The following is a 20,652-nucleotide window of genomic DNA, read 5'->3' on the forward strand; positions in this document are numbered from 1 at the left end:
AGAGACACGGATGTGGCTTCCATTTGTAAGTCCCTACTAAATGTTTCTTCCTGAGAAACTGGACTTGTCAGCCTCTTTCTTCCGCCTCTCAGCCTCCTCCATCTTTGGGGCAGGTTTGCCCAGGCCTGCCCATCGTGGAACAGGTATTGATATTCCTGTTTTACAGAGGGAGAAACTGAGGCTCAGAGGGCTGACTACTGTGTGAGGTGAAGGGCACATGGCATGTATGTGACAGAGAGGAGGGTCTCAGGCCCACGTGCCTCCCAGAACCCAGGAGGGCCCACTCCGATGCTTGCGTTGGAGACAAAGGCAGAACCCCAGCTCTGAGCCGCCTCCCTTTCCACATGAGGAGAGCAGAGATGAGGCCCGATGGATTTCAATGGCCCCGGCTCCAGGACTGGCCCTGCCGTCCACGTCTCCCCCCTTTAGCAGGAGTTTGGCATGGAGGGCTCAGCTGCTTACGACCACCACCCATTTTGGGAAAACTTCTGAGGAAAAATTCTGCACACCTGTGCCAGCCCCTGAGCACTGGCGATGTGCCAGGGACAGTGCCTGAGGGAACAATTCTCCATGTCCTCACTAGGATACCATGAGGAGGTGGGTGGCCACCCTCCAGGGACTGTGGACACGGAGGCACCTCTGGGGGCAGGGGCTCCCTGCCAGACCCCTAGGGAGAGGTGGAGCAGGGCCCAGGCAGCCTCAGAGCCCGAGCTGGCTCCCAGCACCAGTGTGGCCAGTGCTGTATCAGCTGCAGCCTGATGAACATGGTGAGTGGCGGGCAGGGGTAGGGCGGCCGGGAGCCCCGGGGCAGGGCCAGGGCCAGGGCCAGGGGGTGTGTGTGATCCCATCCTCCGCTCCCAGCTCTGATGCTCCCATGAGGGGACAAGGCGCCATGGGATGGCTGTGGGACCTGCCAACACTCTTCCAGGACCCCAAAGCTGCCTGAGCTTTGCTGGGCATGAACGGGCCAGGCTTGACCCTGGGTACAGAGAAAATGACCCGCAGGGACCCTGCTCCTCCTGGGCAGTGAGTGAGCTCTCCCAGCCCCCTGGGTGCAGGGAGGCTGTGCTTCCCAAGAGTGTGTGTGGCCGCCACCTTTCATAAAGGCCCCCGGCCTTCATGTGTGTTTTATGAGGGTGGCCATGATGGCCACGCAGGGCAGGGAATCAAAGGGACTCGTAAAGTTTCTCTGATGATTTGGGACTCGGAGCACTGTGGACACATTCATGGGCATTTTATGCGGGAGGGAACCGTTAAGCAGGGAAGCTGAAAGAGACAGATCACGGGAAAATTAAATGTAGGGTTTAACTGAGAAATAATCATTTTCTATGAAAGATAATGACTTCTCTGGAGGCTGGTATCAAGATTTATTGGCCCAAGCGGTGACGACAGATCAGAGCCCAGGCAAGTACAGCAGGAGACCTTGAAGGGGAGGAACCTTGGATTACCATCTCGCCCGGTCAATATATCTGAATGCCAAAGCCCTCCACTCTGTATACGTCGTGTTGGGAGATTAAATGTGTTTACACCTCTGGTGGAGCGGCTTTTTCTCCGGCAGTCAGAGTAACCTGATGGCTCCAGCCCCCTCCAGGGCCGCTGTCCTTGGAAGCCCTGGCCCAGGTTTTCCTTCGTTCCTCACGACCAGCCCCCTTCAAGGGCACCCTGCCACCTGCCAGCGACGCGAGGCACCTTCTGGGCTCCCAGGGAAAGTCACTCTGGTTCCAGCTGTGACTGCAGCTGCCACCGCATCGCACCGCACGTCAGCACCAACCATGTGGCGGCGAGCTGGGGAGCCATCAGATTCGCTGCAAATCTGCGGGGCTTCGGTGGGGGAGATTTATCGTCATGCCAGATGCGTGTGTGTGAAATACGTAATTCCTCTCACACAGCCTCATAAATCCAAAAGGGTCAGCAATAAATGGAAAAAAATAAAAAATCACAGACTAATGTGTTCAGAGGACTAGAAGGGGATCAATGAGAAAGCTGTAGCTCAGCTCAAAGTTTGTTCTGAAATTGAGAGCACGGAGCAGGAACACATTCCCCACTGGATCCAAACCTCTGCATTCTCAGGCGGGCTGGGCAGGAGCCGGCCCAAAATCAGATGCGTGGCCCGAGCTGGGCTTCCTGTGCACACGGTGAATGGGGACCCTGACACAGGCCGGCCATTGTTAACGGCACCTGGGGCTGAGCAGCCGCCCCGGGGCTGGAGAAGGCAGGCTGGGTCCAGCTGCTGCCCGGCAAGGGGTGTCTGGAGAGGGGCTCTTGCCTCACGGCAGGGGGCCCAAAGAGGTTCTAAGGGGCCTGGGGTCTCTCACCAGAGCTATGGGGTAGAGGGCCCTGGCAGCTCCGTGTGTCCTGTGACCTGGCATCTTAGGGCTTTGCCAGGCCAGCTTTGTGATGCCGCCCACCAGACTGCATGCATAAAGTCTGGAGTGTGCTCCTCTCTTAAAGTGGAGGAGGCCTGAGGCCCTGGACAGGAGAAGCCACATCCTGGAGGGATCAGTGCAGGGACACAGATGTCCCTAAGGCCAACACGCTGCTCATCAACTCCCCATTCAAGAAGAGACCCTCAAATTCAAAAGGGTCCCAGAGAAATTACAGGGGTCCCAGCGAATCCTCTGGAAGCAAAGAAAAGCCCATGGCACCAGGAGAAATCGGCTGCCCTGACCTTCCAGGCACAGCAAGTCCTGAGCACGTTCCAGAAGAGACCTTGGGCCACTGACCCCCAAAGGACAAGCCCCTGGCTGTGCGGGCTGTGGGGAAATGACCTTGGGCCCTTGAGCTACGGCTTCCTCTGGTCTGTGCAGCTTAGGTGTGAGACACCCATGCCCAGTCCACCCAGCTGCACGTCATGTGCCGGCAGTTTGGGTGTTGGGGGGGAGCCTCCAAAGTCAAAGCAGGCAGATGCCCCTGACTTCTAAGCAGGGTTCAGGGGTGTGAGTCAGCACCAGCCGGGCCCACCCCAGCTCTTCTTTCCCCCAAATGTTCTCTCTTCCTCTCTTGGCCTTTGCCGATCCCCATGACCCCGTTCCTGGCATAGGCGCTGCTCTGCCCCGTCCTGGTTCCTGCTCTTGGCAACTCCGACTGTTCTTGCCTCTGGGCTGCAACGCCTTTTCTTGGATGCCTCTTCGTGGCTTTGATGCGAAGAAGCAGGTGTGCAGTCCGGGCCCGGCTTCAGGTGACCGTCCCGCAGAGCCGGCCGCCCACCCGGCCCACCCTGGGAAGGTCCAGGGGACCGTCCCGCACAGCTGGCCGCCTGGCCGGTCCACCCTGGGTAAGTCCAGGCCTCTAGGTTCTTACTCCCACGTGTGCATGTGTGTGCCACACACAGCTCACAATGACATCGTGGACGCCTGTGCATCTCTGTAGATCCAGAAAACACTCCCTAGGGGCTGCACCTGGGGGCCCGTGTGGAGACAGCTGCTAAGGAGTCGCGCAGGACCCTCCTGGTGAGCCGCCTGGAGGCCAAGTCCACTGCCTGGTCTCTCTCCACACCTGGGAGATGGGTACAGCGGCCTGAGTCTGTCTCCAGGAGTGGCTTTCTGCCCAGTGAGCCCTCGGGCCTGGGTGGGTCCTCTAGCTGGCAGCTCAGGCCTCCCTCGACGTCCTCACCGGCATGCTCAAGGGACCCAGACTTTCCACTGGCGGCCAAGGGCACTTGGCCTGGGGGAGAGGCTGCCGGGGCTGCCAGCCAGGGACATGGAGGTGTGGCTGCCTTCCTGCTTTTACCCAGCATTTCTTTGGGGTCTTGGCCCCTGGTGGGGGTCTTGGCCAAGCAGGCTCGGCTGCCCAGGGACCCTGCCGCAGATGAAGCAGTGTCTAGGAGCTCATCCAGACCCACTAAGAGCTGCCCCGCCCCTCCCTGGCTCTCTGCACACCCAGAGCTCTGTGCTCCTTCCCAGGGCTCTCCCCGACTGCCCAAGACCTCCTCAAAGGCGACATCAGCCCAGAACCCTGTGCCCAAAACAGGAGCCCGGTCCTCCGATGGACTGCCAATCATGATGTCTGCATCACCAGCTGCCAACAGCCCTGACAGACCTTCCCTGGCCACAGAGTCCACTCTGGATGGAGCTGGGGGCTGCACTGATGGCCCTGGGAGCCCTCCAGGGGCACTGCCTGACCCCTCACATGACGGGTGCCCTGGCCAGCTGACAGGTTCAGGCCACTGGCTGCCTCCGGTCTCATTCCCTGCTGCAGAACTGCATCTACCCAACTGGTCCTGAAGGCTTCCACCTGGTCCAGGCACCCCTGGGCAGAGCCCTGACTCCTGGGTTCCCGCGGACCCCTGGGGCCCAGGAAACAGTTCCTCCGGCAGACTATCCTCAGACAAGGAGGACAAATCCTGGGTGGTGATGGCGGTGTCCTCCCCGAGGGGCCCCGAGGGCGGGGAAGGGAAGGCATCTGAGCATGGGTTGGTGTCTTCGCCATCACTCTGTGCTTGGGGAGTGGGAGGAGGTGGGGGTAGGCGGGCCTCCCTGTGGATGGAGGACGGGAGGTCAGCACTGCCGTAGGACAGCAACTCGTCCACGGGAGACAGGATCTCAGTCAAGACGTCACTGGCAAGTGGAGGACAGGCTTCCTCCAGGACGGTGGGGGCCCCATTCCCACCAGGCCCAGGCGCCTGGCTTTCAGCTACTGGGGGTGCCAGCCTGCCCGGGTCCCCGGGAGGAGCCTGCAGGGTCACCGGGGTCTCAGGCTCTGGCATGAGGTGCGGGAGTTTGCTCTTGGTGGACGGACGCAGGTCAGCATCCCGGGTTCCCTCCTGGTAGCCAGAAGTCTCTCCTCCTTTGCTGAAATCTGCCCCTTCACTCGAAGAGGTCCCCGAAGGAAAGACCAGCAGTGAGTCCGAGTCACCGGCAGAAGAGATTTGGGGCGGGAACACCACACCGGCGGCCTCAGGGGGTGCCTGGAGGGCTTCTCCTCTGTCTGACACCCCCTTCAGGCTCTCGCTGGTCCCAGAAGCTTCCCGCCCCTCCCCGGGCTGTGGGGAGGGAGGAGCCACCTGGGGCTCCACGCGGCTTCCAAGGCCCAATGAGCCACCTGCAGGCAGGGAGCTCCCCGAGGCTGGCTCGGCCCCGGTACAGGGTTCTGGCAGATCCTCCTCGCTGTCCTCCTCCCAAACTTTGCTGGAGGCCTCTGACAGCTCTGACCCTGACCTTGGAGAGGGGATGTCTGGGAAAGGCAGTAGCCAGCCTGCCTTTGGGCTTTGCTCTGGCACTGAACCTTCTGCCACGGCCTTGTCCAAGGAGGAGCCACGCAGGGGGCCGGTCCCGCGGCCCTGGGGCCTCTGCCAGGTCACCCGTCCTCCACCCCCAGGAGCACTGCCAGGCCGAGGCTCACCCTGGTTTGGCCGCCAGGACAAAGGCAGGCCAGCTTCCTCCGAGGAGTGTCGGGCAGAGAGCTCTCCAGGCCAGCTAAAACCTTCGTATGGGGAGTTTTCAGCTTCCAAGCCGGGAAGAGAGCTGGAGCTCCCAGAAAGCTGGATCAGGGTAGCCGCTGCTTTCTGGAACTCCCAGAGAGAGGGACATGACAGGCTGCTCACAGAGCCTGCTGGGGAGGTGTGGGATGACACCGTGGCTTCTTCCGAAGGCCCCCAGCAGGTTCCAGAAGCAGACTCAGAGCCTGGACTGCAGGAGGAGGTGGTGGGGAGAAGGGGACTGCCCTGGTGCAGGATCGGGGGCGCCGCCTCCTCAGGGACCACAGGAGCTGCTGAGAGAGGGGACAATCAACAGTGGTCACCCTCTGCACCCTGGACCCCATGCATATCCCACGACCCCCAAAGCCAGGAGGTCAGAACAGAGAAACACCCTGAACAGAGGCAGGAAAAGCGTCGAGGGTGCCAGCGTGTTCGACCCTTGTGATTCCAACCCAGGGGTTCACCACGCCTACCCCCACCCACACGCAATGAGTCATGCCCAGGGACCTTGCCGAGCCTCGGGCACCCGGCCTCATAGCACCGCAGCTGTGGTTCAAGGACTGACTGGTTGGCTCTGCCTTGTTTTATTTTCATTAGGGATGTGGGTGGATCCAGACAGAGGATCCCTGACCGTCACTCACCTCCCCCGGCAACCCTGTGATGGGGAGGTGCGTGGGCAGAGCCCCCCAGCTAGGCAGTGGGGAAGGCAGGGGCTGCGTATTGTGGGGAGAAGCTGGCTCTGACGTAGAAATGGCCTTGGGGGACCCTTAGTGGGGACTCGATGGCTGAGGGAGGGGCTGGGATCTGGGGCATTACCTGGGGAGGCAGCGGCCTGGGCAGCTTCCAGCCAGGTGGAGGAGACGCTGGGGACCTCCTGCCGACAGGCCTCCGTCCTGCAAGCACATTCGTGGAGAACCCTGTGGGGATCCTGGTCCTCCTGGCCTCTTCCCCAGGGCCCACTGTCAGCGACCCCACCGGGCTCAGTCTACAGACCACACTCAAAAAACATCCCAGCCAGTCCTCTGCCACCACCTGAGTGACCCTGAGGGCAAGGGCTCCCCGAGGGCTTGTCTTTGGGGGCATCCAGTCTCAGTCCCACTGGATCAGGTGGCAGAGAGGGGTGGGGCTGCCACTCCCAGGGGGTTTGAAGCCCCTCTGCTGACCTTGGGCTGATTCATGGGTGACATTTTTATTTCCCAAAGTGGGTCAGACCCAGGAGGGCTCAGGGTGGGTGCAGAGCTGTGCCCCGGCAGCACAGGTGTGCCAGGAGAGAGTGAGGGTCCCTATAGCAGGGGGACAGGGAGTGCTGGCTGAACCCATCTCCATGCCTCAGGCTCCACCCCTGCTCCAGGGAGCTCAGCCCCACACCTCTGCTCCCCCGATCGCCAGCTCTCAGTTTCCTGGGACTCCTCCACGGGGTTCTCAGCAAAATCCAGCCCCAATTCTGAGCCCTCTTCATTCATGCTGTCCTCAGCCACCTGCTGGAGACACGTTGCAGAAATGACACTGTTGGGGTGTGGCCGCTGTCTCTGTCCACCTCCCGTAGCTGCATGGAGCCCCTGTGCTTCCAGTGACCACAGTTAAGGAACAAATACCACCCAAAAGAAGGCCGTGGAGACCCCCACTCGCCAGATTCCCCTCCTCCCATTGGGCCCTGCCATCATGGGAAAAAAGTCTGTTTTTCTGCCCAGGTGTTGAGTCTTAAGGTGAGACCCAGAGAACGGGCAAACCTCAGAACTGAAGGCATCTGGGGGGAAGGGCCCCGGGGCACTCATGGGACGGACCAGGAGACCCCTCAGGGCCACACAGCAAGGCCAGGCCCCACACAGCCCACAGGAAGTGCACGGCCACACCCGACTCACGCTGGCTTCCTGTGGGCCACAAGGACCTTCTCTGCCCCAGGAGCGTCGGCTGCGTTCCCCGAAGCTCCCCACATGGCTGTCTGTCGGAGCCCGGGGCTTCCCCACTAAGGAAGGGCCGGGCTTGGTCTGAGGGTCTCCTGGAGGGCAAAGGGACTGTCAGCACTGGTGGGGACAGATGCAGGGAGCAGGAGCAGCTCCCAGGAATTCCGAAGCCACATGAAACAAATTTTAAAATTCACAGTGGTGTACACCTTTCTGCAGTGCTTGGTTAGTATGAGGGCGGAAACGTACATGGTAGTTTGCTCCTAAAATGATCCTGTTATTGGACAGTTAGTGATTGAAGTCCCAGCCAAAAGTTTAGAGAAAATTCGTTTAGAATTCAGAGGCCGGCCGGGCGCGATGGCTCACGCCTATAATCCCAGCACTTTGGGAGGCCGAGGTGGGTGGATCACAAGGTCAGGAGTTCGAGACCAGCCTGGCCAATGTAGTGAAGCCCCATCTCTACTAAAAATACAAAAATTAGGTGGGCGTGGTGGTGGATGCCTATAATCCCAGCTACTCAGGAGGCTGAGGCAAAAGAATTGCTTGAACCCGGGAGGTGGAGGTCGCACTGAGCCAAGATCACGCTACTGCACTCCAGCCTGGGAGAGCGTGAGACTTTGTCTCAAAATAATAATAATAATAATAATAATAATAATAATAATAATTTAGAGGCCTCTTTCCCTCCCTTGGGGGAAACCCTTTGCCAGAGTTTGTTCTTCCCCCTCGGTGCCATCCAACAGACACTGGTGCGAGGCAGGGGTGGCGCAGAGGGCTGGTGGGGGGCAGGCCTCGGACACAGCAAGGTCACCAGTGCACTGCCAGGGGATCGCAAAGGGGGACAAAGGGGCGGGTGGGGCCACCGCAGAGCCCTTCCCAGGAGCACCAGGCCCCCCCCACATCGCACCTCCATCTGCCTAGACTTTCGTTCTGTGGGGTCAGGGGACTCTGAGGGCCAAGGCCACCTGGCTAAGGGAACCAGAGCTGTTTGGCTAAAGCCCAAGGAGGGGGAAGCTCCATCAATGGGAACACCTGCCCTCTTGTCCATGGCCCTGGGCGACCCCAGTGACCACAGTGGGGCGTCACCCAGGGAGCCCCTGCAAGCGCAGTCTTTTGATCAGAGAGCGGCCGGCACCGCAGTCAGGCAGACTCAGGGTGAACCCTAGACCACGTGAGAACATAAGTCAGGCCTCAGGCTCCTCCTCTGCAGCGTGGGCATAACGAGCGAGTCCACTTCCAGAGGCAACGAGGACCCATGGTGGGTACAGGCCCCTGGCTGGCCCCCGAATGGTGACAGCTGGTACATGTGGCCATGCGGCGAGGGAGGCTTCAGGCTAAGCAAGCTTCACGGTGGCCGCAGAAGCCTGAACAGTGCAGGCCCGGGGGTGACACAGGACGCAGAGGGAAAGCGCTCTGTATTCACTCTGCCTCCCAGTGCCACTGGCCTCTCCAGGGAGCCCCACCAGCCACGCTCTCCTGGGCAGCCCCACAAGTGCTTCTAATCTCTTCCCATCTCAACCTGTCTGTCCTGAGGTTTGCTCTCCCTGGCCCCAACTGCAGGGACCCCCCGAGTCTGGCAGACCCTTGGGTGGCATAGTCTCCCTGCTTCCGAGGATGGACACTGGGTGGGGGCCTTCTGAATTCAGCACCCAGGGAGCTCCGAGGTGGCATCGCAGGGCACACAACCCCCCACTCTTCAGCCGGCGGCTATCAGATCCACCACCAGGGCTCCCTGACACTGTGAGTGCATCCGCTCCCGCCCCACCTGCAAATTGGGGACTTGGCTCTCGGGGAGGCCCCCAGCCAAGTGTAAGGTTCGGAAAGAGAAAAATGTTATCGGTGCAAAAACCTCTGTCAGCTGAAGACACTCAGGCAGTGCTGGCTTCCAAACGCTTAAAAATCCGCCCTAGATGAACGAAGTTGCGATTAAAACAACCCCAGCCAGTTATGACTTTTAATTTCTCCAGAAGAGCCGCTGCGTCACCTCCGATAGGAGATGGAGCCGGCCACTCTTCTTGCAGTGAAGGGGTCCGAGGCCAGGGTAGGGGGCCACCAGGGCCCATCTTCTTTGCTTTCCGTCCTTGTCCAGTGGCTGAGCTCCAGCCTCGGACAGGCTCTGCCGGATGTGGGGGAAGCGTCCAGCCCTGTGGAGGCCCATGTGCTGTTTCCAGGGTGCTTACCTGGGGGCTGCTCCTTTGCCTCCCGTGACCTGCGCTGAGCTGTGGGGAGGTGCCCTTCCGCCTCCTCGGCCTGGGGGGTGAGACAGGAGTGGACATGGCACAGGGCCCTGCAGGGAGGGCACCAAGGGATAGACCAGGATGGATGGGGACAGATGGGGACAGACTGGGGTGGACGGGGACAGACGGGGGCGGACAGGGACAGATGGGGACAGGCGGGGACAGACAGGGACCCACTGCAGGAACCAAGGACCGGCCACAGGAACCAAGGGGCCCCAACCAAGATGAAGATCAAGTCACAGAGAGGGGGCAGTCCCTGAAACAGGCGGTGCTGGGGAAAGGGCTTCCAGGGAGTGTGCGTACGGGAAAGGCTGGGCCCAGCCGCTGTCCATCCGGGGGGCTCACATGCTGCAGGCCCAGCAGAGGGGCCCGAGGCTGCTCCCCAGGCTCTGAAAGACACAGTCCCAGGAGTCACCAGCGGCAACCACAGACTGAGACAGGGAAGAGAAGAAAGGAGGCAGGGGCAGAATGGAGCTGCCGGGTGGGGGCGAGGCGGGGACAAGCTAACCTCGAGGGAGACAGGGACGGCCTAGGGGCACATCCAGCTCTCTGCCCTGCTTGTCCGCTGCCTGGAGGCCTGAGGGTCTGCTCAGCCCCAGCCTGGGAAAGGCAGCCTCTGAGACAAGCACAGGGTAGGCCCTGCCGAATCCTCCTTCTGCCCTGGCCAGGGGCTCTCTGTGGGCCTGTGTTTCTGGGACCTGCCTGGCAACAGTCTGAGGCCTGCACGTGGCCCAGGGGCTCTGAGCAGCCACCCCATGAGGAGCCCTTCCCAGACAGAACCTGTCTGAGTGGTTTCCTGGCCGGCACACCCCTTGCTCTGTATCTTGGGAATGCTGGCTGCCTGTGCACGGGGTGGCCCACCTGCTGGCAAACCCACTGTGTGCTCTGCTGCGCTGAGACGCAGACACGGGGAGGCCGGGGTGGCCCGGTCACGGGGGGGCACAGCAGGCCAGAACACAGGCCTGCCTAACCCTGGCCTAATGCCACCACACACTGCCCAGGGCCCACTGAATGAGCGTCCGTCTGACCCTGGGCAGTCGCCGCAGCTGCTCATTACCTTGGCTGACGTGGCTGCCACTCTTCACCAGCGGGCCCCGGGGGTCGTGTGTGTCCTCGCCCCACGCTGGCCTCAGAGGATGCTGGTGACCATCTGCATCGGAGGTTGTCTGGAGCGGCATCACATCCTGCTGCTCAGCGGGAGGGCTGCACGGCCATGCAGAGTGGAGGTGACCGCCCGCCCGGCTGCCCCTTCCCAGGTGTCCAGCCCTGGCCACAACCTCCACCAGCACCCTCTCCCTGGGAACAACCTCATGTCACATCCAGGGGTGGCTGTGGTCGGTGGCCAAGCAGAAGACGGGACTGTGACCCCCTCACCCAGGCAAGGTGGGTGGGAGAGGCCTGTGTCTCCCCAGCGTGTGGCCCCTTGAGACTTCTGCCTGGAGATGGACTGTCCCTCCCAGGTGCACATGCTGGGCCCCCGAGAAGCACGGTGCCACCCCAGGCCTGCACTGACCTCCAGGCACCCCCCGTCTGACTCTGCCTGGGTCACACTGCTGGGGTGGCAAGGAAACTCCTGCTGTCTCAGGTGCCTGCCCGGCGACACGTCGTCTGCCTCCCTTTCTCCCCTGGGCACCTGCCACATCTGGGCACAGCTTGTTGCCCCCACCCAAGGGTGCCCCTGAGCATTTCCCCCCGGATTTACAAATGGTCAGGGGTGAGCAGAAAGTTCAGAGGAGGGTGGCCCTAAGGGCCTGGAAACCCTGTATCCCAAGGTAGACGCGGCTGAGGGGCTGCAGCCCGCACTCTCGCTGGGGCAGGACTGGGAGGGCACCTTGACACCAGTGTGTGCCCCACTCAGGCTCTGGAGGGAGACAGGGCAGTGCCCCCAGGGCCCGGCACTCAGCCCGCAAAGCAGACCAAGGCCCTGTGCTCTCACAGCCGCCCCAGAAACAGAAGAGGCTGAATAAAAATGGGAACAGGAACTCCCATGTCCTAAAGGATTCATTCTCCTCCCCTACACCCTCCTCAGCACGCGGCGTCTCAGGCCAGGACCCCGCAGCAGCTCCATCTGCTCTGTCCAGCTTCTCCCTCACTCCCCTGGGAGCTCACAGACACACCCCGACCCCAAGGCGCCCAGCTCGCAGCTGAGCTTCTCTCGCACGACCAATGAAGGAGGGAAGCGCACCTGCTCCTGTGTGGCAGGACCCCCAGCAAAACACCACAGGCGAGCTTCTCATGGGTGGGGTCCCAGGGAGCCAAAGTTTTCTCTGTGAATACCTCACTTTTCTCTATTTTCTAGCTGTGGACAGGGCTACACATCGCTGGTGTGACAAGCCGAGCATAGGGTGTACCCCTCCGCCAGAAGGGTGGGCTGACCCCCATGCCGGGGTCCAGGTCTGCAACCATACGTGTACCGGCCCCTCCCCTCCAGCCCTATAAGCAAACCCTGGGGACCAAGGGGCGGTATTTGGCCTGGAAGCCTCTTCAGAGATTCCTGGGACTGGCAATTGGTAGCAATGTGAATGACAGATCAGTCTGTGCCTAAGTTTATTTGAAAGCTTCAGGAGAAGCCACAGAGCCAATGGCTGAGCCTAAGTGGTCAGCAACTCCCCTCACTGCAGAGGCCCCTCTGGGCTGGGAAAGAGCCACAGGACGCTCCCCCAGGCAGACAGGGGCCTCCAAAGGCTGCTCCCCTGGGTCTGCGCTGCCCCCCTCTTGCTGCTTCAAGGGGTTCTGTGATGAGAGTCTTGAGGGCTGCCGGCCCCGGGGGCCTGAGCTCAAAGGAGAAAAGGCCTCCTCGGCCCTCCAGGGCCATTTTGAGCCCGGAAAGAAGAGCTGTTCCTAGCATGAGGAAGCCCGGAGGCTCTTGATGGGAAAAACAGCTGCTCCTCCCATGGCAAGGCTCTCGGGCAGCGGCCAGGCTCTCGGGCAGGTGACCCTGGTCATCACACCCCCTCCCCTGCCCCATGGGGACAGTCCAGGCAGAGCCCTGGTGCCCTTTAATGAGGCGCTTTTGTTGCAAACCAAAGCCAACGGCCACATGGCCAGGCCTCAGAGAAGGCTGAGCTGCCACCAGCAGGCAGAACAGCCCCCAGCCACCCTGGGAGTGGGTTCCCAGGGCTACACGTGCCACCCCTGGCCCCTGAGCCAGGCCCATCCACTGGCTATGCCCCACCGCGCGTCCTGCAGTAGCTGTGGGGGGGAGAGTACCCCGTCCCTATTTCCCAGGTGAGGAAACAGACTGAGAGGGGACCCGCCCCGTGGCCATACTCCGGCCGCCGCAGAGCCGGGAAGGTGCAGCCAGCTCCTGGGGCTCCTCCCTTGGGTCCCGGGCAGCTCCGGCTTCTGCCCAGACCCACTGGGCCAGCAGGCCCCCCCGCTCAGTGCCCTCAATGCCCACCCCCTTCCATCCTCCTAGGCAGAGGTGGGGATGGGGCTGAGTGAGCGCCGGCCGCCCGGGGAAGGAAAGGAACATCAGGGTCCGGACCCCGACCCCTAACCCCGTAAGACCAACCAACTGACCGCGTGGCCTTCGAGCTTGCAGGGCTGCTCCGGGGACGATGGCTGGTGGGGCTGCTGGGCCTGCGTGGGGTCAGGGGACACAGGGAGGCCTCTGGCTGCTGGCTTGTCTCTGAGCCTCCTTCCCAGGTGGCCTTGACTTTGGGGCTGGAACCCTGTGAGAAATGGTGCAGGAGAGCCTGGCATGGCCGCCTCTGCCCATTTCCTCCTCAGAAAAGCTGGTGCCGGGCTTCACGTGGCTGTGGCTGTGGCAGGGCTGGTGCAGTGCCGGGGCTGCTTGCTCCCCACTGGGTGCCAGGCTGAGACAGGACCTCTCATTTGAGCAGGGGTCCTGCACCTCCACTGAGAGGTATGGATGGGAGGCCCAGAATGAGGAGTTTTTGCCCAAGGCTGGCCAGAGACCCCCATGCCCAGCTCTGGAATCAGGTTGCTGGTGTCCCCTCTCCTGCAGCTTCAGAGAGCTCAGATCATTCAGTCCTCATCCCCGCCCTCCAGGTGAACCCGCGGCCGTCCCTGCCTTACAGAGGAGACGTGCAGGTGGGGAAGGCACACGGCTTGCCTGGGGACAGACCCCCACCCCTTGTCCACACAGCTTCCTCACTCCGTCTGCTGGTGGACATGGGGGCCAGGAGCCTCCCTCCAACTATGCAGCTGCTGCTTGGGGTCCCCGAGGGGCTGGCCTCCCCAAGGAGCTCCCAGCCACACTCTTCTTCCTGCCTGGGTCCCATGAGATCCCCAGTCCTGCTTATCCTCCCCACCCCATCCACTGCTGTCCCCACCTGAAGTCTGGCTCTGCTCTAGGGCCTGGCCAGGACCACCCCATCCAGGAAGCGTCCTCAGCCCCCCAGCAGTGGCCCCTCCCTCCCTCCATCTGCCCCACCCACCCCACCCCCCAGCAAGTCTGCCTGGGGCCACAGGCATTTTTTTTTTTTTTTTTGAGACAGAGTCTCCCTGTCGCCCAGGCTGGAGTGCAGTGGCACAATCTCGGCTCACTGCAGTCTCCGCCCCCCTGGGGTTCATGCCATTCTCCTGCCTCAGCCTCCCGAGTAGCTGGGACTACGGGCGCCCGCCACCTTGCCCGGCTAATTTTTTGCATTTTTAGTAGAGACGGGGTTTCACCGTATTAGCCAGGATGGTCTCGATCTCCTGACCTCGTGATCCACCCGCCTCGGCCTCCCAAAGTGCTGGGATTATAGGCGTGAGCCACCACGCCCGGCCCACAGGCATTTTTACAAGGGACTTGCACGATCACAGGAAGCGGCCAGGGGACAACATTTCTGCAGCTGAGTCCCAGCCCAGGCGAGAGCACCCACCTGCTGCAGCTTGGCCCGGGCCTGCAGCTCAGGCACTGGGACATCGTCTGTGGGCCCCGGGATGGGGAGGGTGTCCGCAGGCCCTGGCATGGAGATGACGTCCCTCTGACGCTGCAGAAGCAGCTTCCTGTCTCGGTGCCTGAACAGCTGCGTGTGTCTCAGGTATTGGATTTCCCTCTGAGCAGGCCAAAGAAGCAGATGCCAGCATAACCCCGGAGCCAGCAGGGGAAAAGGCCAACAAAAGGGAAGGGGTGTCTGGGGGGACGCCTTGGCCCTCGCACTGGGAGGCCTCCCTTTCCCTCCAATTGGCCTTTGCCCGCCCCTCCTGTCAGGCAGGATACCCCCATGGCCTTGGGCTTCCCTGGGCTTGGTGGAGGAGGTAGCTGCAGGCGGCAGGAGGGAGGCAGGTACTCATTCCCTGGGGCCCATGCAGGGCTGGCACAGGCTGGCTGGGCCTCGCCGTCCCTCTCTCCAGGCTCCAAGCAGTGCCCCCACCCCGTCACTCCTTTACGACTATTCTCTCTGTTCCCCACAGCGTCCCTGGTGGACGCACCCTCGGAACCACCTTGCACGGAGCCCAGGCCCAGACCGTTGCACACTCGCCCTGGGAGACAGCAGCTTCACTGGTGAGACGGGAAACTGAGGCTCTGCCGAGTGGGTGTCTGGTCCATGGCCCCACTGGGGGGGGTCCCAGACCCCACCTCCACCACGGCGTCTCTGTCTACGACATGCAGCCTGGCTATGGCTGGGAGTCCCTGACCCCGGCCAGCTCCAGCTCCTCCCGCCTGGGCTCCCTGGGCAGGGCCTGTTCTGCCAGGCCCCATCGTTGCTGTGTGACAAGCAGACCTCTTCTAAGCCCCTTCTGTTTCCCCGGCTTGCATTGTTCTCTGTGGTACCTGCCTTTTCCTGTTTCTCCATATCCGAGAGGGCCCATGCGTGGGTCTGCAGCCTGGGTCTCTGCCCCCAGCTCCCTTGCCTGGAATGCCCCACGCCTGACACCCCAGGTCGCAGTATGTACAGGGCATCCAGGGCAGGGGTGGGGATCCCGGGGCTTTCCAGTCAATATAAGATTCTGCACTGATCCCATTTCCCAGCAGAGGGTCCTGGGCGAAGTAAGTCCCCCACCACAGCTCAGCTTTTTTTTTTTTTTTTGAAACAAGGTCTCTATTGCCCAGGCTGGAGTGCAGTGGTGCAATCTCAGCTCACTGCAGCCTCGACCTCCCGAGCTCAAGCAATCCTCCCACCTCAGTCCACCAAATAGCTGGGACTACAGGCGTTGGCCACCTATAGTGGCAGATTTATTTTTTGTAGAGACGGGGTCTTGCTATGTTGTCCAGGCCTGTCTCACGTTCCTGGGCTCAAGCGATCCTCCCATCTTGGCCTCCCAAAGTGCTGGAATTACAGGTGTGAACCGCCTCGCCCAGCCGGGGTTCCTTTATCTGTACCAAGGGTGTCAGCGCCAGCCCCTGCCCCACAGCATGGGGGCACTAAAGCGAGGATGTGGGCACAGCAGCCGTGACCTGTGTGGGGCCCTTGAGCCTGTGACCTGGGTGGGGGCTGGCAAGGGTCCTCGTCCTGGCTCTCAGGCTTGCCCCTCAGCCTCGCTCTCTGCCTCAGGCAAAGCCCTGACTCTGGCAGCTTTTCCCCCCTCCACATGTGCCCCCAGCACCGACTCTCCCTGGGTGTCTGCTTCTTCCAGGCCCTGGTGACAACAATGGCAGGAAGGCAGGAGCAGCCATGGATGGAGACCCCTCCCTGCCAAGCGCGGCTGGGGATTCACCTGCGCCACCCTCCCAGCCCCCATGCATGCGCACATCAGTCTTCTCATTTTTCAGATGAGGGAACTGGGCTCGGGGCAGCCGGGAAAGTCCTCTGAGGTCGTACATGGCACACGTCCCCCCTGGTAAGTGCTGGCTGCGCTAAACTCTCCCAACCCCCTGCTTACAGAGACCACAATTATTCTCCAGTTCCAAGGAGGAAACCGAGGCTCCAAGAGACAGAGCCACTTGCTTGAGGTGACATCCAGCAAAAGGCTGAGCCTGGCCTGGAGCCAGGGCCACAGGGCCACGCTCCACCCTGGCCGTGATGCCCCCTTGGGCCGTGGACGCTCCTTCTATACTGCAGGGTCCTGTATGGCCCTGGAGGGTGGCAAGGGCTTGGGAATTCTTTAGCTCTGGTGCTGGGGAATGTTCAGATTCCAGGCAAGAAAATGACAGGACTGCCTCTGTGAGCCACCCACCCCGACCCACCAGGCCTGTGCTGGCCCCACCTGCTCCTTCTCGAATCTGCTGAGGGCTTGCTGCTGCTTCTCCACCAGCGCGGCCAGCACAGCTCTGTCCCTCTTGCTGTCCAGGCACCTGGGGGGAGGTGGCAACATCACCGCCAATCTTGACAGCCCGTGCAAGTAGATATAGAAAGTCACAGACACAGCCAGCCCTGGTCGGCCACATCAACCTGGAATGCCCTCCCAAGGTGTGGGCACCAGGGAGGACGCAGCCATGCGTGGACAGGCTCGGCAGCCTTGGGGTAGCCAGATGGCCCCAACCCCGGCTGTCACTCTTCCACCCCTCACAGCCACTTTTGGATTTTTGGGTCTAAAGAGATAAAGCCTGGCCGAGAGCCACCCCTGCCACCCTGAAGACCCAGCCCAGGCCAGTGGGTCCTCTGGGGAGGGAGGTGGGGGTCATCCACATCCTCCCCCCCCCAACCCATCATGGAATAAACACGCTCAGCCTGGCCCGCTCAGACACCGGGTGAGGATGTTAACTGGAATCACCTTTCCCGAGACCAATGTGGCTTCCAAATGCATTCTCACTGACCCGGTCATTCACTTCTAAGGTTTTACCTTAAGGAAATGATCTATCTTCATTAATAATGGCAAAACGTTGGAGACAACCTAGAGGCCCGGAGATCCGGGACAAGCAAAGGCAGTTACAGCCCTGTCTCTACGCCGGTGCGCCCTGTGTGTTATAACGGTTAGGCAACGGCATAGAAAGGTTTTCCTGACATTTAAATTGAAAACGCAAGTTACAAAACAGCACGTGCCGCCCATTTGCAACGTTGAAATAGCCATGTGTGTTTCTCCCCAAAACAGAGTATCCGCAACTGGGCGTGGTGGCTCACGCCTGTAATCCCGGCACTTTGAGAGGCCAAGGCGGGCGGATCACCTGAGGTAGGGAGTTCGAGACCAGCCTGACCAACATGGAGAAACCCCGTCTCTACCAAAAATACAAAATTAGCTGGGCTTAGTGGCGCACGCCTGTAGTCCCAGCTACTCGGGAGGCTGAGGCAGGAGAATCTCTTGAAACTGGGAGGCGGAGGTTGCAGTGAGCCTAGATCGCGCCACGCGCCACTACACTCCAGCCTGGGCAACAAGAGCGAAACTCGGTCTCAAAAAAAACCAAAACAAAACAAAAAAAAGGATGCACAAAGATGATCTCAGAGGTCACCTTTGGAACGATGGGGGTATTTTTTTATTTGTGTATTGGGTACTTTACTGCCTTATCTAAGTTTCAGCAAACACCTACTACTATTTGGACCAGTACCTTTTGTTTCTCAAAACGCCGTCGGGGCCACGGGCGGGACCCGGACGCCGGGGAGGGGGCGGGGCTACGACAGGGCGGGGCAGGCTCCAGGCGCATGCGCTCACCCTCGTCGATGCTCCAGCCAGGCCAGCTCGGCGAGCGTTTTCTCCTGGAGCGCCATCTCTCGCAGGCGCAGCAGCGCGGCCTGGTGCTGTGCTCGCAGCTCCTCCTCCCGCAGGCTCCGCTCCAGCATCTGCAGCTTGAAGCGGCCCAAGGCTCCTAAAGCTCTGGGTTCGGTGCTTTCGGGCCTCGCGGGGCTCCACTAGGGTGAGCCGCGTCACCGCCTAGCTTCTAGTCCGCTCCTGGCACAGGCCACCGCCTCCGAGAAGCCCTCTTGGACTGCCCGCCTCGCCCATCCCTCTATGCCGCCCCCGCTTCCCCGACTGTGAGCTGGCGGGGGGGGGCAGGATCTTCGTCATCTCGGCCTCACGACCAGCCCTGATCCAGGAAGCCCAGGCCACCTGCCCTAAAATATACAACCTGGGCGGGGGCTAACCCTGCCCAAAGCACCATGTTGAAATGCCTGCCCCCCTCTGTTACCCAGGGCGGGAGGAACGGGCTTGGGTAGCTGTCAGCTGGAAGACCGGGTGATGCGATGGCCGGAAGAACCTCCCAACCCAGGACCTGCCTTGGCCCTTCTTAGTGGAGGGGCAGTTGGGTCCAGGGCCCACTACCAGGGCCGTGCTGGGCCCTGAAATTGTGCCTCTCCCCCAGGGGACCTCTCCACGTACCTGGTGGATGGGGTTGTCCGGAGGGAAGAGCTTGGCCAGGGGCAGCTGGGAGAGGGCTCTGTCAGGGCCCACCACCTCTGAGGAAGGAAACGACATGGTTGGGTCATGTAGGGGGTCTAAGTGCCCCGTGTCAGGGGCCATTTCTACCGGAGGGCCTCATAAAAGTAGGAGGTCTAGGGCAGTTTAGTGCCCCCATCCCATCCTGGACACACAGGGCTTCACGCAGACTCCACAAGACCACGTGGGAAGGGACAGGCAGTCTCCTGATGTGAAGTTCTGGTGTGTGACCTTACTGATCGTGGGAAAGACCAGACCAAAAGTAGAGGGAGCTCAGGGAGACAGCCCAGCTGCTCCGCTTCTACAGGAGGGGAGACTGAGGCCCAGAGAGGGAGAAGGGCTGTTCTGGGTCTAGCACCAAGGAGCTGGCAGGTGACAGCAGAGCCCAGATCCTCAGCTGAAGTAGCTGACCTGCTGCCGACTTCTGCTGGCCATGCTTCTGTTCCTGAGTGATGGAAAAAGGAGCCTGTACTTAAAATGATCCTTAAGGACTTTCCCTCCCCACAAAGACAGAGCAAAAGGGACTGGATTTTGGCTTTACCATCCCATCTGCAACAACTAAAAAAATCACATAAATACACACACACATATGTGTGTTTATATAAAGATATGTGTGTGTATACATATATATATATATATTTTTTTTTTTTTTTCACACACACATATGAAATAACAGTTTTCCAGACACTGGACTTGAGGCAACATAGCACAGTGATCCCTGAGAGACAGAAAACAAAGGAGGTGAGACCTGCGATGCTCACCACTCACTGCCTGAGAGAGTTGCCAGGCTATGGTGAGGGAGGGGAAGCTGGCTGAGCTGGAGGACTCTCTGGGTAGAGGAGACAGCAGAGAGTCTGGGGGGACCAAGGCAGCTGGAGTTTGTGGGTGCAGAGTGTCAGAGAGGAGAGAGTCGCACAGAGAGAGGACCTCTGAGATCTATGAAGTGTCCCCCTGGAGTATTCAGTAGAGAACTGATGGATGAATGCGTGTCAAGAAGCTACCAGATGCTGGGACAGAAGCGTTCCGGGGGACTGGAAGCCTGGGAATGACACCTGTTTCCAGTAGTCAGGTTGGAGGACCTCAGGACTCCCAGGTCACTGGGCAGGCAGTGTACACAGAACATTCTTGCCTTGACTGTCGGAAATGATTAGCCCCAGGCTGAGCACTGATCCAGATCGGCCTAACACACTATTAACGCAAAATCTGAAAGGACCAAATTACTTCCAAATAACTGCAGTCCCAAAGAAAGCTTAAGAATATTTATAGGGCGGCTCATGCCTGTAATCCCAGCACTTTGGGAGGCCAAGGTGGGTGGATCACGAGGTCAGGAGATGGAGACCATCCTGGCCAACATGGTGAAGCCCCGTCTCTACTAAAATACAAAAAATTAGCTGGGCGTGGTGGCGGGCCCCTGTAGTCCCAGCTACTCGGGAGGCTGAGGCAGGGGAATTGCTTGAACCTGGGTGGTGGAGGTTGCAGTGAGCTGAGATTGCACCACTGCACTCCAGCCTGGCAACAGAGTGAGACTGTCTCAAAAGGAAAAAAAAAAAAAAAAAAAGGAATGTTTACAAGAATACAAAAATATCTAGCACTCAGCAAGGTAAAATTCACAGCGCCCAGAAGATATGCAAAAAAACCAGAAAACACAACCCATAATGAGCAGGATAATTTATTAACACTATCCCAGGCTTGACGTGGGTGTGAGGATTGGCAGAGAAGGACATTGTAAGTTTCATAACTGTATCCCATATGTTTAAGATGTTACGTAGAGCCGCAGATGATATAAAACGACAAGATCCAAATGGAATGTGTAAACTGATGAAAATTAAAACACTTGAGATGAAAAACACACTGGATGGGATGAAGGGCAGACTAGACACTGCAGAAGGAGAGA

General features: G+C 60.2%; 1 protein-coding gene across 2 annotated transcripts in view; it reads right to left on the reverse strand.

Annotated features, from left to right (window-relative positions):
- Positions 1–1,353: 1,353 nt before the first annotated feature.
- Positions 1,354–20,652, reverse strand: part of CCDC187 (coiled-coil domain containing 187) — a 53,021-nt gene continuing 33,722 nt past the window's right edge. Inside the window, exons 15-27 of one of the 2 annotated variants that reach the window (XM_054500661.1) lie at positions 18,702–18,778; positions 18,036–18,169; positions 16,656–16,743; positions 14,387–14,563; positions 13,077–13,228; positions 10,612–10,757; positions 9,858–9,943; positions 9,498–9,567; positions 7,279–7,415; positions 6,785–6,894; positions 6,233–6,309; positions 5,341–5,709; positions 1,354–4,803 (exon numbers count right to left, since the gene is read on the reverse strand). In XM_054500661.1, coding sequence (XP_054356636.1) covers positions 3,386–4,803; positions 5,341–5,709; positions 6,233–6,309; positions 6,785–6,894; positions 7,279–7,415; positions 9,498–9,567; positions 9,858–9,943; positions 10,612–10,757; positions 13,077–13,228; positions 14,387–14,563; positions 16,656–16,743; positions 18,036–18,169; positions 18,702–18,778 — 3,041 coding nt within the window. In that variant the 3' untranslated portion in view covers positions 1,354–3,385. Of the gene's footprint in view, positions 5,710–6,232; positions 6,310–6,784; positions 6,898–7,278; positions 7,416–9,497; positions 9,568–9,857; positions 9,944–10,611; positions 10,758–13,076; positions 13,229–14,386; positions 14,564–16,655; positions 16,744–18,035; positions 18,170–18,701; positions 18,779–20,652 lie in introns of both variants that reach the window. The other variant, XM_063650051.1, reaches the window with a different exon arrangement.

The sequence above is a fragment of the Pongo pygmaeus genome, chromosome 13 (genome assembly GCF_028885625.2).
Source record: "Pongo pygmaeus isolate AG05252 chromosome 13, NHGRI_mPonPyg2-v2.0_pri, whole genome shotgun sequence".
In the NCBI taxonomy this organism is placed as follows: Eukaryota; Metazoa; Chordata; class Mammalia; order Primates; family Hominidae; genus Pongo; species Pongo pygmaeus.